The sequence below is a fragment of the Petromyzon marinus genome, chromosome 7 (assembly GCF_048934315.1).
Source record: "Petromyzon marinus isolate PM22_M1 ecotype Great Lakes invasive population chromosome 7, UKy_Petmar_22M1.pri1.0, whole genome shotgun sequence".
In the NCBI taxonomy this organism is placed as follows: Eukaryota; Metazoa; Chordata; class Hyperoartia; order Petromyzontiformes; family Petromyzontidae; genus Petromyzon; species Petromyzon marinus.
In genome coordinates, this window is record NC_133673.1 from 313442 (window position 1) to 328877 (window position 15436).

The 15436-nt window shown below is 43.2% G+C and overlaps 1 protein-coding gene across 3 annotated transcripts in view; it reads left to right on the top strand.

The window, feature by feature from the left end:
- The first annotated feature begins 856 nt into the window (after window positions 1-856).
- The window catches only part of UTP20 (UTP20 small subunit processome component), a 128794-nt gene continuing 114214 nt past the window's right edge, over window positions 857-15436 (top strand). The window contains exons 1-18 of one of the 3 annotated variants that reach the window (XM_032948650.2): window positions 857-907; window positions 2017-2082; window positions 2804-2884; window positions 3201-3267; window positions 3484-3616; window positions 4319-4507; window positions 5113-5194; window positions 5578-5715; window positions 6625-6780; window positions 6969-7115; window positions 7399-7533; window positions 7685-7762; window positions 10702-10880; window positions 11429-11584; window positions 12112-12200; window positions 13624-13732; window positions 14053-14203; window positions 14728-14790. In XM_032948650.2, the coding sequence (XP_032804541.2) occupies window positions 2026-2082; window positions 2804-2884; window positions 3201-3267; window positions 3484-3616; window positions 4319-4507; window positions 5113-5194; window positions 5578-5715; window positions 6625-6780; window positions 6969-7115; window positions 7399-7533; window positions 7685-7762; window positions 10702-10880; window positions 11429-11584; window positions 12112-12200; window positions 13624-13732; window positions 14053-14203; window positions 14728-14790 (2010 nt within the window). In that variant the 5' untranslated portion in view covers window positions 857-907; window positions 2017-2025. Of the gene's footprint in view, window positions 908-1473; window positions 1788-2016; window positions 2083-2803; window positions 2885-3200; window positions 3268-3483; window positions 3617-4318; window positions 4508-5112; window positions 5195-5577; window positions 5716-6624; window positions 6781-6968; window positions 7116-7398; window positions 7534-7684; window positions 7763-10701; window positions 10881-11428; window positions 11585-12111; window positions 12201-13623; window positions 13733-14052; window positions 14204-14727; window positions 14791-15436 lie in introns of those variants that run through there. The other 2 variants (XM_032948649.2, XM_032948648.2) reach the window with 2 other exon arrangements.

The window sequence follows — 15436 nt, forward strand, 5'->3', positions numbered from 1 at the left end:
TAATGCACATAGCAGTCAGGAGGTCTCCGCACGCGTGAAGATCTCCTAGTATTCTAAACATAATATTTAAATTGTATCACAACGTCTCATGTTCCATACGTTTTATCAACCAAATTCAAGTACCGTCGGCGGGTCTGATGGACTGACGTCGCGGGCCGGATGCGGCCCGCGGGCCGTAGTTTGGTGACCCCTGCTCTAGTCCCTCTCACTTCTCAGACGCGACATTTTGTCGTACTCGAGCTCAGGTTGGAGGTGTTGTGCTCGAGCTCGGGTTGGAGCTTTCACTTCCCAGCCCCGGCATTGTGTCGAGCTTGGGCTCGGGTTGGACGTCGCACTTCTCATTGTGTGGAGCTTGCACTCCGCCACCCCCCCTACCCCACACCCGCACCCCATCTATCTCTCCTCCCTGGCTCCTTCCCCCCTCTTACATATATATAGCCTCGTGTCACAAGCAGCCTCCTTTTTCCCATTTCAGCAATTTGTTTATTGCTGGGGTTGTTTCCACCTGATGACAGGCACTTGTGTTGCGCCCGAAACGTCATGATTTGATTTTTACCTACGTGACTTTACCGAAAGAACCAAAGAGTATAAAGTCACGTAGGTAAAGAAAATACAAAATAAAAGATAAATAAATTAAATCACGACGTTTCGATTGCAACACAAGCAATCATGATCAGGTGTGACAACCACAGCAAGACATTTTACTGAAGTGGGAGAGAAGCCGGAGTCAAGGGGGTTTTATACTGGGCATGGGGGAAGTGGGCGGGGCTGTACATGGGGGGAGTGGGCGGGGCTGTAGGTGCGCGAGGAGGGGGATAGTAGGGATAGACCGATTGCCGCCAAAACGGATGGTTGCACTCGCAATAAAATAGCCAAACTGCTGAGCGCTGAGGATGTAAAGAACTCGGTAAATTAGACTAGTATCCGGTAAATAAGATGGAACTATGAACTGTTAAATTTTACTAACTTCAAATCTAGAAAGTATTTGGCTGCTATAAATTTCCACGTGAGCAGCCACACTTTGTTAAGCTATCATTTGTGATAGCCAGTGCTATAGAGCTCCAGTGGGCTTTACCTGGTAAAATAAAAAAATAGTTTAGTTTATAGCTGTAAAATCTTGACTTAAAGCTTTCGTGACTGCAGGAATTCACATTCTTTGGGTACTACGACGTTTCGATCACAACACATCTTTCCTCCTTATGACGATCGCTTGTGTGATGACGATCGCTTGTTGTGATCGAAACGTAGTTTTTTGTTATTTTCTTTGAACCATCTACGTGACTTTACTGAAAGACCCAAAGAATATTGAGAGCTGTCTTTATATTTGTGGGGGAGCGGGTGGAAACTGAATCTAACTCAGAATCGATTCCTGTAGAGAAAAATATTACATTCGAATCCAAAAATCGTGGATTCGGTCATCTGTATCGAATGTGGAGAAGGTGAAACCGAGGAATCGATTCAGCCTTGATCCTTGCTGCCTCTCAGGCGCGGTAACGTCGTGCGGATGGGGGAGGGGGTACTCGGCGGCCCGCCGTTTCCGTGCAGGCCCCGCCCCCTTACCCTCACCTCGGAAGTGACGTCGGCACTGTACACACACGTGGAGCTAGCGCGCGGTACAGTGCGTGTTGGAGCTCGCGGTTGGGAACGGAGGAGCCGGGGTGTGAATAGGCCTCGTGTGGTTTGATTCTTAACGGAAGGCTCGTCAGCTCAGAGATTCAGCTGGGAACAGGGTTCACCAACTCAGAGGTATATCACCACATCTAGGGTTCATCGCCAGAGAGACACCGGTACGCGGTACTGTATATCAAAACCCTACGAACAACGTACAGAAACATTCATTGAATACATAGAGCCACTGAAGGCCTCATAATAGATACAAGGTATACCGCTATTGACGATAATACAGATTCCATTCCAACAACGCAGTGTTTATGGCCAAGGAGATGCGATAAGAGGCAGGGTGCAAGATCACGGGCCACTGGACACGTGAATGAGGCTGCGTGTTTGTGATTACAGAGCAACGGAATGGCCTCCACAATGAAGACGAAGTCGAGCCACCACAAGTCTGAAAACAGGTTTCGCGTAAGTGCAGCGGTGTTTCAACGGCTAATTTCATCTGGTTAAGTTGTACATTACAAATAAATTAATATGTATTCGATTACTTGCTTAACATTGCCCTATAACGGAAACATAGTGTGCAGTGCAACGCCTCTTATCCGAGAAAACAAATACGTTAATAACACTGTATGTGGGCTTGAGTTGGAAACTGCACTTCAGACAATACGGCCTGAAGAGAGAATAAAACATGTAAACTGTTTTGAGCAGTTTTTAAATAGACATGGATAGTTACCTCAGAGTAGCTGTTGAACAACAAACAATAATTTAAAGAGTATTACTAAATAAACTCGTATTAAAAGTATAGTAAAACTATTCCTGCACATGGTATGATAAAAAAAACTTTATTTTTATTCCATGTGATGTGAGGACGCTATTCGTGTATTACCGTGACAATTACTCATCGACGTTGGTGTAAAACTGGCCGAATTTATATAAAATGGTGATACATTTACCCCCTTTTCTACCAAATGCTGGTGGCAGTCGCCTTTCCGTCATCTTGATTTCAATTGGATCAAGCCGGCGAGGCTCCCAATGGGGCTAAACAGTTGGCAAGACAAATGAGACCCAATATCTTCGTTACATATCAACCAGTACATGTTATCATTCGCGTGAAAAGCTATGCCCGTGATATTTAGTGAAAATGAGTCGATCCTGTTTCAAAGTTAATTCTCGCTTTTCTCCGCAGTTCCTGACCTTTGCAGAGCGTTTGGCGAATGTCAACATCGATGTGATCCACAGGATCGACCGCACGGGCAGCCTCTCTGAGGTGAGGCCTCTCATCCGGACAGCAGTGGCATTGTCTCTGTTCCAGTCATCACGTTTCCGCTTCTGAATCAGCTAGTATATGTATTTATACATACATGTAGAAAAGTTTTTTTGTCATTTTATTGATCCCTGGCACAATTTAGTGAACGTTAATACGTAACAGTCTGAAAAGCATCTGATTATAGGCACTATTTATCGCCGTTATCCCTAATAAGGTATAAATGAGTATTTGGATATTCTGGCTGGAAAAATAAAAATGGAGTCCTCACTGAACCATTATTTTCAGATTGTATAACTGTACTGTTTCTGTGATTCAGGAGGTGGAGACATACTTTTACGAAGGACTGCAAAAATGGAAGGATCTAAATGCCACAGAAAATTTTGGTATGCATTACATTAAACAGTAATTTTCGTGTAAGAAGTTTCAAAATTAATTATCACCTTGAAATGATCACAAATATTTTTCTTGAATTATTGTGTGACTATAGCAGGTAAGGTATACCCCATACTCTTTTGCAAAGTAACTTGACTTTTTTAATACCTGCCAATGTTCATGTATAAGTATGCATTGGTTGTATAATGTACGGTTTGTGTTCGCAGGTACATTTTTACGAGAGGTGAATGGCTTGTGCCAGTCATTCCCCCAGCTGGTACACCACCAAAATGCTGTTGTCCAGGCCCTCAAAGCACACCTACAAGTACCCAACAGCCTGGCCTTACAGCCACTGCTGGAGTAAGCCCACGCCGTACTTTTATCCTGTCACTATCTTTACTACCCGGCTTCGCCCGGGACTTGGATTCTTGTCTTGGATTAATACACGGCCTACACAGAGGGTTGGGGGGGAGGGATGCGTGACGTCAGCAGGCACACTTCGTAACGCTGCCGCATGCGGGTGACATGACATGTTATGTCACCGCTCGCCGTGCAAAATATATGCATTATTGTGCCCCCCCCCCAAAAATACAAAAGTCTACTTTTATACTTTTGCATTGTGTACAGTCTGGAAGCGTCCCACATGCCAAATTTCAAGTTTGTTGCATGTCGGGAAGTATGCTAAACATTTTGAACCAACACATTCACAAATTTCCCTTTTATATATATTGATGAGCATTCACCGACTTGGATGTCAGAATTTTGGACAGAATTCGCAGTAAATGGCTCTAGGCCATTGATTGAGAGATTTTTTCAGCATTTTACATGGATTTTTTTGTACATGAGTGACCATGTAAACGAGTGCATTTTTACTTGTTTTCATTCCATTGAAATATTGAAACCACTTTAATATGATTTTTGAAAATATAATCGTGACAGTTGCCAGACAATCAGAATTTCCACTTGCACCTTTGTAGTTGTACAGGTTCCCTGAGCAATGTCTTCAGCGTGATGGTGCAGATTTTGTCTCTAACGGTGCACGCTTGTGTGTTTCTTCAACAGTCTGGTTGTGCAGCTGGCCCGGGACTTGCAGGCAGATTTCTACCCTCATTTTCCCGAGTTTTTTTCTATTGTGACGGGGCTATTGCAAACGCAGGACACTGACCAGCTGGAGTGGGCCTTTTGCTGCCTCGCCTACCTCTACAAGTACCTGTGGAAGCCCCTCATTCGGGACATCCAGAATGTCTACAGGTCTGCCCCTCAATTCTATATGGTCGTCAATAATATTACGGCCTTAAAGGAAATAAATAAAAAAATAATACTTAATGCTTCAGGCAGTGGCCCTTCATATAACATAGGTCAGAGAGAAGTTGTGAAAAATAGTGGGCAACTGTACTGTACACCATTGGTGCCTGCTAAGAATTACAGTTTAAGATTGTTTCCAGATAAGTCTTAGATTGACATGTACTTGCCCTTTCGTAATTATTGGGTAACAGGCAAACTCTTCAAAATGTATTTTGCACGAACTCATTTGTATGGAAAGTAATTCAAATGTTTCTGGCACATTGCTTCATGGGTAACCATGTTGCAGCGTGGAATCGTATTGAAGAGATCCATTGTTTTCTGACTGATTCATTTCTGGGCCTCATTATTTGATTTGACATCAATGAGGCATTCAGGTATAATGCTCTCAATTCCTAAAACTTGTCCGTATTTAATTTATCCTTTGCTCTTATACCATTACATTGGATAGCTGATAATTCTTATACCATTACATTGGAGAGCTGATAATTGGATAGCTGTGGTCGTAAACGGTAATCTATATAGCTTTATTTTCACTTTTTGTGTTTGTGCAGTATGTACAGTACTCTTCTGGCACACAAGAAGGAACACATCAAAAATTTTGCAGCCGAGAGCTTCGCCTTTCTGATGAGAAAGGTAAATGGTGTATTGCTAAATTGTGATTCTCATGGTTTTTTATATGGTGACCTCAGCTCATGGAGGAGGGAGCTGTTTTGTTACATACCCAAGTACATTTTTAGCCCTGAAAGAAGCCGATTTTTACTGCACCGAGAGTCTTTCTTTAAACTTTATTATGACATTAGAAATCGCAATGGAATAATATTGAGTTTGGAAAGCCATACAGATAATTACTAAAAAGGGGATAAAGGTATGTATATATTTTCCATGCTGCTTTAGCAGCAATGGTGTTAAAAACACTACCTTTCCACTTGGTCGACAAAATAGGGTGCCATGATTGTGTAATGATTATATGATGAGCGATGCTTTTGCGTTTTTGTCGTAACCGATGCGATAAACAGGTTCCTGACCACAGCGCTCTCTTTGATTGGATGTTTACCGACCTGGAGCAAAACCCGGACAAGCGCGATGGGTTGGGTCGCCTGCTGTTTCAGATGTGCAGGGGGGTCCGCATGCAGTTCCACTCCTGCGCTGGCAGGGTGAGTCGCATCTGGTGTGCTTCCACTGCTAAGGAGGGGGGGGGGTTTGGGTATCACCCTGGCGTGTACGCACGCCTCTCATGTAAAGTGTACGATCATACCGCTGTAGTTCACATAAAACTCGCAACTTATGACTGTTTTATATATTTGACCAAAATATTCCTTGTTGGCGATGCATTCTCGTACATGCTGTTTGAACGTATGAGTATTACACGGCTTTGTATGTGTGTGTGTTGCTCATGAAGGCACATTTACACTACTGCCTACTGCATTCTAGATGGTGCTCTGCGTGGCATGACGTAACCATCACATGATATGAAGCAGCATGCCTGGAAATGGTGTGACTCCCGCTAGCTTGTGATCTCACATCCCAATGATGTTTAAAGTGCCTTCCTTTCCGACACATTTATATTTACGCGATCTAACTCAAAAACCTATTATGGATAATATTGGTCGCGAAAGCCTATGTGTTAAACTGCCCTCCTTAGCTCTCCCACATAGTTCAGTGAGGAAATCATTTGTAGGGACCACGCCCTTTTCTAGGTCCCAACATTCCCAAAATAAAAATTTGATCCTCCTCACATAATCACAGACAAGAAGCACTTAATCTTTTTGAAACTTTTCTTACGTCATGTTTTCTGTTATTTTTTACGTACTGTAAAAACAAAAACCACTTGGAGTCTGAAGACTTTTTCAGGAGGGTTCTGCACTGGGATATTTGGCCAACACCAATGCCATATATGTTTAGCTGTGGGTGGAAATGGAGCAAATTAAGCAGAGAACATACAAACCACACACAGAGAGGTGCCCAGTGTCAGGAATCAAACCCAGGTAATTATTCTTGCTGTGAGGCACAAGATTGTTGGTATTCATAAGGGAACGTATTGGACCACCGTTTGCATGCTTCAGGTGCTACCGATAATGCTGGAGAAGCTGGGACCCCGAACGAAGGTGGGGCCTCCTCTTCCCTGGGCGGATGTGAGCCACTCGCTGTGCCAGATGGTGCAGTGGGTAGGGGACCACATGCTCAAGGAGCACTGCCCGGTGGTTTGGGACTCCCTGCTGGTATGCCTTAACATAATCACTCGTTTATATAAGTTATCTCTCATTGCAAAAGGACACAAGTGCTTTTTTGGATCAGCGTATATTTCGTTATGTAATGGGTGTGATCAGATGTACATGATTATTGAGTGTGACATGTCAGTTGTATTACATAAGCACATTGATTTCATTTGATTCGCTCATCTACATAGGATGCTGTTGCAAAGCTAAGCCTAATGTTGGCTGGAGACGGTGATGCTGAAGGCTGGGAGCAGATGGAGAGGCTGCTGGTGGTCATTCTCACATTGCTCAAGCACGGGCGTGGAAAGAAGGTCACAGAACCGGAGAAGATCAGCCTCGTAAGTTGTAATCCATGTGCACCCCATAATACCACTGGACCTTTAATTTAAATCCAAACTATAAAACAAACTTCTTTTATTTGTGTTTATTTTTGGTTGCCTTTTTACCTAACCCCATAATTTCGGTAAGGCTTAAGTATTAGATATTGCGGTATTGGAATTTCGCAGTACCCCCCCCCCCCCCCACGGATATTCAAGGGTCTCCTTACTTGTTCCAGTACACGCACGAAGTTTGTGTTCATGTGTGTGAGATTAAAGGAGTTGTACAAATGTCAATCAACAGGTGCTGGTGAGGCTGTTGGAGGGATTCCAAGTGCCGCACGAGCGTGCATCCTCGCTGCTCAAGGTGGTGTCCACCCTCCTGCTGGCTGAGCACGCGTTTCTGCCCAGCCACGCCGTGGAGCAACTCCTCCGAGCAGTCAGTCCTTCTCCTTTGCGCGCACTTTTTTTTTCCACTACAGCTTGGCCGTGCGGGTATTTCACGTACCCGTAGTGATTTATGATATAATTACGAATTAATGCGCTTGGATTTCTGTTTTTTTTATAGCTTTGTGTGCGTTCTCTTTCAGGTGTTTGAAAGCAGCTGCAGCCAGGAGACTGTGATTAATTTCTGCCTGGAAATGTTTGACGTGCCAGATTTTGAGCAGGTACGTGTACGCTGCAGCCACGTTTTTAGGACAAGAGATTAGGATGTGGTGCCCTAAGATAAGGATTTTTGGGACAGCATCATTTCTGAGTTTTATATTTTGTATAGTTTGTCTAAACTTGGTTCGAAGCTTTCGTGACTGCAGGAATTGAGCTTTGTTTTTTTCGGGAAAGTCACGTATAAATAAGAAACAATAAAATAACATAATAGCGCACGACGTTTCGGTTGCAACACAAGCAGCCATCATCAGGTACAGAAGAGACAATGGGACATATTAGCATGAGAAGTCTTTATGTTGTCTTGTGTTGTCTGTGTGTTGTCTCTGCTTGTGTATCTGCCTTTGTGTCTGTTCTTGGATTTGTTTCTCTGCTGTCTCTGCCTGTGTGTAGGTCTTGGTGCTTCCGAATGTTTGCTGCCGTGCTCCACTTTGCTCTATGCATACCTCATGCTAAAATGTCCCATTGTCTCTCAGCCTTGCCTTCTCATGCTAATATGTCCCATTGTCTCTCAGTCTTGCCTTCTCTGCCTATTTAAGGCGACTTCACTGTGTGCTTGTACCTGTGCTGGTCCGCTCTACTTGAATGTCTGTGTGTGTGTGCCGTCTATATCTTAAATTTCATACTTAATTTGCAATTTAGCAATCTTTGAAATAACGTAATCAACCAGGCTATGCGTTAATTGTGTTTTGACCGACCGTCTGTGTTGCTTTATATGGTTTCCAAATTCTGCTAAACTCTGTCTGTTTGGTATGCTTCTCTCTCTGTGTCCCCTATTGTGTCGGTGTTAGTTCCCCCTACTTGTTTGTCTGTGTATACATCTGGGGTTGTGTGTTTTCCCTCTCTCGTAAATTTAGCTCCTCTGTACCTGATGATGGCTGCTTGTGTTGCAACCGAAACGTCGTACGCTATTATGTTATTTTATTATTTCTTATTTATACGTGACTACCAAAAAAAAACAAAGATTAATTTCTGCAGTCACGAACGCTTCGAACCAAGTTTAAACCGCCTCTACGGGGAGGTATAAGGTCTGTATCTTTGTGTCTGTCTTTGTGTTGTCTTGTGTTGTCTGTGTGTTATCTCTGCTTGTGTGTCTGCCTTTGTGTCTGTGCTTGGATTTGTTTCTCTGTGCTGTCTCTGCCTGTGTGTAGGTCTTGGTGCTTCCGAATGTTTGCTGCCGTGCTCCACTTTGCTCTATGCATACCTCATGCTAAAATGTCCCATTGTCTCTCAGCCTTGCCTTCTCATGCTAATGTGTCCCATTGTCTCTCAGCCTTGCCTTCTCTGCCTATTTGGGGCGACTTCACTGTGTGCTTGTACCTGTGCTGGTCCGCTCTACTTGAATGTCTGTGTGTGTGTGCCGTCTGTATCTTAAATTTCATACTTAACTTGCAATTTAGCAATCTTTGAAATAGAGTAATCAACCAGGCTATGCGTTGGTTGTGTTTTGACCGACCGTCTGTGTTGCTTTATATGGTTTCCAAATTCTGCTGAACTCTGTCTGTTTGGTGTGCTTCTCTCTCTGTGTCCCCTATTGTGTCGGTGTTGGTTCCCTCTACTTGAGTGTCTGTGTATACATCTGGGGTTGTGTGTTTCCCCTCTCTCTTAAATTTGGCTCTTCTGTACCTGATGATGGCTGCTTGTGTTGCAACCGAAACGTCGTGCGCTATTATGTTATTTTATTGTTTTTTATTTATACGTGACTTTACCGGAAACAAACAAAGATTATAGTTTGTCTGTTTAGCATTGCAGCTGAATTTTTCAATTTTGGAAGGTTATGAGTACAAATCCTGGTTAGGTTCACTTCGGTCCATCGGGCAGCCACCGTAGGTAAAAAGAGGACCCCTTTGAGAAGTCAAGAGTGGTTGTCCCATTGACTTGATAATTGTGTAGTAATGTTTCGATGCTCACGAAGCTGGAATAACAACTATGATTGAACAACATTGTTCTTTTGTATACTTTGAGAACATAATAACTTGTTACATACACTTTAATAAAAATATATCCTTTCCCAAACCTGATTTTAAGTGTACAGCAATCCCTCGCAAACTTCGGGGTTTAGGTTCCGGGCCCTATGGGAAATAGGGGGGGTTAGGGGAACCAGCTGTGGTCAGGCTCATAATATCTGAACTAAGCTGCCTGTTTAGTCACTAAACACAAATTGAATACATTACACAATAACATAAGACGAGCATACATTAGATTTACTTTTTTCATACCTTGAATATTGATGATAGACGTCCATGATGATGACGATGATGACAATGACGATATGTCTGAACTTCTTTCGCACCGTACATAGCCAACCGTGCTAATCAGATGCTGGGGAAGGACGACAAACTAAATACAAAAACTTAACACGGTCACAATGAGATAATGGGTGAAAGGATGGTTAGAAGGAGGAGCTCAGCTCATCCTCCCCCTCTTTGGTTCATCAATGACAGATGAGTGGGCAGGCCAGGAGACAGGCACAGAAGCAGGCACAGACGAGGAGGCAGGCACAGTGACGGCCATCAGCAGTTATGGCTGCGCGGCATATAGGACACTTTTTCATTTTTAGAAGCACCACCAGCAACACTAGCAGCGTGGTCTATGTGCTGCGAGAATCGCAACAAAACAGAGGGGACAGTTGAAGAGCTACACAGCACCACGGGTGGCCCACGGGTGGTGCTGTGGCATGGAGGAGAACCGTGACCCAGCAAAATCTGTAAATGGGTGTTACCGACCTGCGGGTCATCAAAACGTCCAGGCCACTTTTGGTATATTGGTAAACAGGTAATAGTAAACCGTGTGTACATGAATTCCATGGTTGACAAGTCCGCGGTTAGCGAGGGATTGCTGTATAACACAGTGACAAAGTAAATTATGGCCTCATTTGTTGTACATAAAGCAACCATGGTGGATACACAAGTCATACTGATTCTGTTCCTTTCTCATTGTGCAGCGCTTTTTGCCTCAACTGCTGCAGTACCTGGAGTGTTCCTTCCTGAAGGGTCAGGAAGACCAATCAAATATGGCTGTGGGCCTCTTGGCCCATCTTGTGCTAAGGAAAGCCCCACCGCCCACTGATGGTTCCATGCCTTTTGAGAAATATCCTCTCCTCTTCTTGGGGAAACAGCGAAGGTGAAGCGATTTGCCTCATCCACACAGCACGATGACATCTTGCTTATGATACATTGTAAATGCATCATGTGGAAACATGAAAACTCCACTGCAGGAAAGTGTATCGATGCATGTTAGATATGTAAATCTTATTCTCCAATTCTGTTATCCTTGGACATTCGCTCCACATTAAGAGTTCTACCTCAGCAACATATTTCCAGTATTTGGTCCACGTTAGTAACAAGTCTTGTGAGTTTGTCATGCATTTATATATCAACGAGTCCATAATCTATCATTAGCCACAATCAAACCACTGCCGCATGAAGAAGGCTGCTCCAAAGCAAGTGGCACTTGGCACAGTTCCACGCTGCAAACATCTATGCAGCACCAGCACACAAACTGATTTAATGGTTCCATTTCCTCGTTGAATTAATTGCATAATAAACAGATGCAATTTGCATTATGTATAGCCCGGTTGTGATTGTTGCCATCAAGGCTCAATTGGTGAGTATCACGACAAGGCAGAACGGTAATTTACTTGAAAGGCCTCGTCCCTTGGATGCTGACAGGAGCGCCCTGAAGAAGGGAAAGAGTGCGGTGGAGGAGCAGGGGACATACTTGAATGTAGCGGAGTACCTGCTGGGGCTGTTGGAGATGCCAGGTGACGGCTGGGAGGAGCGGCTGCCTCTCCTCTGGGCCACTCTCCTTGTGCTTCCACATATTCGGTATGCCAATGAATGCATTCGGTGGCACATGCAGAAATGTGAACATGTGTGCCCGTGCTCACCATTATGCTGGATGTGGGGTTGTATATGCGATGGAATGAGTCGGTGGTTGTGATTGTTATTGTTTCTGTTTGTTATTTATTGCATAATAAGTGTAACTGATACATACATCGGTTTAAACGTTTGTGTAATTCAACGGGAGTTGTGATGATAATACATGGAAATCCTGCACATGCCAATGTTTTATTGGTTGTTCTTGCTGTAAAAGAATGATAGCTTGGCATTTTATTCTGTGAAATTAACTTGCAGATTCTGCTGGAATGGAGGGGCAGTCTTTATTGTTGCACAGCCTGTTCTTGGCCATCGTCTTCATTAAGTGGTGTGGTGTTTTAATACTGGCATTATGATAACGAGAAAAGGCTCCAGGGAAGGTCATTGAAGTCACCATTTAGTGAGAAGTCTCGTAAGGTATGAGTATATTATATGTAATGTGTGCATTTAACTACCAATGCCCCTTTCTCTCACAGCCCACTTGAGAAGATGTTTGTCAATGACATCTCCGAGCTCATTGATAAAACAGTAGCTGTGGTCAGAAGCCAAGGCGAGCCAATATCAGGTGATATTTGTATAATATTGATTGCCAATAGCCATTCTAACATGTGAATATTATCCCAAGCATTGTTTTTTGTATGTTCTGTGTCTGTTAGTGCATTTTGTTCTGAGGCTCCCTGTGCTGTTAATGCTCTCCAAGAAGACTGATATATTTCTGCCTACTTTATTATATTTGTGAGTTATTTGATTGGATCACTTTGTCGTCATGACAAATCTAGCACTTCGGAAATAAAATTTCCCTCACCTTCATCTTTTTATGATTATTATAATCTGCTAAGGCCAAAGAAATTGTGATTTTTTTTCTGCCGTGTGTCTGCAAGGATTTGCTGTGGCGTTAAATAATGGAGAGGAAAGCTTAGATCGCTGCTGTTGCACAATTTTTCAATACTTTATGGCTTTTAGAAATATGGTCACATCACCTAGATTTATTTGTACAGGGGAAAGGAAAGTTCTTCTCTTTAGTAACGTAGATATCACCTCTGCCGTGTTGAGCCAATCTTCCCGAGCTGTTTGCGCTGCAGGAAATTGAATATTTATCTTTCATTTAACATTGATTAATATTTGCAATATTTTAGATTTTTCATGTGCTAATTTTTTATTTGTGTTTGTTCTGATGGCTTTACCTCATTGCTGTACTTTTGTTCGTTTTGCTTTTGCAATTTTGGTGACCCAGGGTCACCCTTGCAAATGAAACAAAACGAAACTTGAAACGTAAAACTTGATGAGCCCAGATACATTTCGAACATGGGCACCATAATACCTGGTGACGCGGCCTCATGAGATTGCATCATGAGGGACCTGTGTGATCTTGCCCTATGAAAGGCTGCAGAATTTGCCACTAACAATAGAGCAGAGCCCAGTCTTTGTTTTTGTGTTGATGGCCGTTACATCAAACCGATGATGACTGCCGGGCAAACCCAGAAAGATTGAACGTCAATGGGTTTGCGTATGACAACTAAATTTTGGCTGCACAATGGTTTTTGCACTTGGGATGTACATGCACTGATTCTTGGGTGCACATACCAATCAACATTGGGAGTTGGTATTTATACATGTAATGAAAATCGTCATTACATGTTATGTTACGCTGGTTCACTTGGATTTATTGCGCAGTTTAAGAGAATCTCGTGTTTCTGATTTTCTTATTCGTGACCCCATCCCGATAACACTGTCATTTTTACTTTTGTTGTAATGTCGACAGCTGTATTGGGCCAGTATTTGTTTTTAATACTTCTTCCAAATGCCTTGCGCATGTTTAAATTCCATGTTTGTTGTATGCATACCATCACTGCCCTCGTGTTGGTGCTGACAGCTTTTCAAATACACCTTCTGGAGATACGCCGGCTTCTTAGTGTGATATTCACCCACGCTGTGGGGGCATTCAAGTAACCGATTGCTCTCTTACGTTTCTTTCGGGCCGCGTGCAGGGCTTTTGCTGTTTGTGCTGAGGCAGGCTGTCTCGTCGCTGCTCAGCCTGACGGAGGACGTGGATGTGCTTGCTGTCTTGCCTTGCCCACTGGTCATCACGCTGGTGCAGTAAGAAACTCACTCTGTTCACCAGGACAACTCTGCTCTTTGCTTATTGTGGCGTGGTGGTATAATGGTTAGCACGTTTGTATTGAAAATCAGAGGTCACCAGTTGTCCACCCCGCAGAAAGTGTGTAACTCTTTGATTGAGTCTAATTATGAATGAGTGTGTAACTCTATCAATGGGTGTGTAACCATGAATGAGTGTGTAACTCTATAAATGGGTGTGTGACTATAAATGGGTGTGTAACGCTATGAATGTGTGTGTGGCTCTATGAATGGGTGTGTAACTTTGAATGGGTGTTTAACTCCGTGGATCTGCTCTCCAGGCGTTTCCCCAGCGAGCTGTCCGTGCTGCTGCTGGCCGACCTGTGCTACACGAGGCTGGCGCTGACAGGGCAGCACCACCTGCTCTCAGCACAGCATCTGCTGGAGATATTTCCTCCGCTTGAGAAAAATCTCTCCTCCTCCTGTGCAAGGGTACCTTAATCTGTTTCTAGAAATGAAGGAAAAACACGTCTTGTGTAGCTGAATCAATGCAGGGCACGCCTCTAACAGAGCATTGGTTTAAATAAGCAGAGCACTGCTGATGAGATACTGAATATCGCTTGAATTAAACCAATGTTGCTGAAAACGGCCACTCCTCGGAGGCCTTGTGGCTGGTGCGATCTGGGAAAGAGGCGTCATGTCCATTTATTGTGTTGCTCATCGCGAAGGCAAGGGAACAATGGTAATGGGGCTCTTGTGACATACAAATCTAATTTAGATCACATGTCTTCCTTATCCAAAATGTTGCTATAGCCTAGCTTATGGTCAAATACCTCCTTTACACAGAAACTAGCTATTGCCAAAGTACGTGTTTAAATCCTTAAGCATTTATATAAAATATATTAAATTATGTTTACCTTTCAATAATGACATTGTTTTGTGGTAATTTACATATACAATGGATATTTGCAAATGATCTTTGCTGCAATTATATTTGTATTTGTCTCTTCTCATAGGTGCGTCTGCTGACCCTAAGAATACTAAATAATTTTGAAGTAAATCTTCACAAGGTTGATGAGGTAAAATTCCCTACTTCAACATTTAATTATAACATCGGTGGTTAGCGTGGTTGGAATATTTATCCAATGAACTTAGGAGTGATTGACCCAAAAATGCCTTATTTATGGGAAGATGCAAGATGTTTGTATTTAAGATGTTTGTAATTAAACCACAGTCCTGCTTAGGGTGTCCAGTCAAACCCCGCACGACCTGGTGCCCGCCGATTAGAGACTGCACATGGAGAGGGAGTGTGATCTCCTCTTTAGCTTCAAGATAACGAGCAACCCCACACTTCCTTTGGACGTGACCCTCCATCTGCCCTTCCCAGCCAGTCGGCCAGGAGCACTTGTACAGTAGAACCCCTCTTAACGATGGTAATTGGTTCCACGAAACCGGTCGTTAAGCGATTTGGTTATTAAGCGAGTATAGGAAATACACGTTCAAGCCTTAATTCGTTCCGATAGGATCTAAGGGTTACCCTTCACCCAAAAAACGTACTTTGTAATATTTAAACAGTGGATATTACTACATGAAGATACTAACGTTATGAACAAAAAACATTAAAATGAACATTGTTACTTAATGCATTAATAATGACTATACCTACAAAGCCCGTCGTTACCAGGGGAATGGTCGGTATGCGAACACATTGGGCTCTTTGGAGGC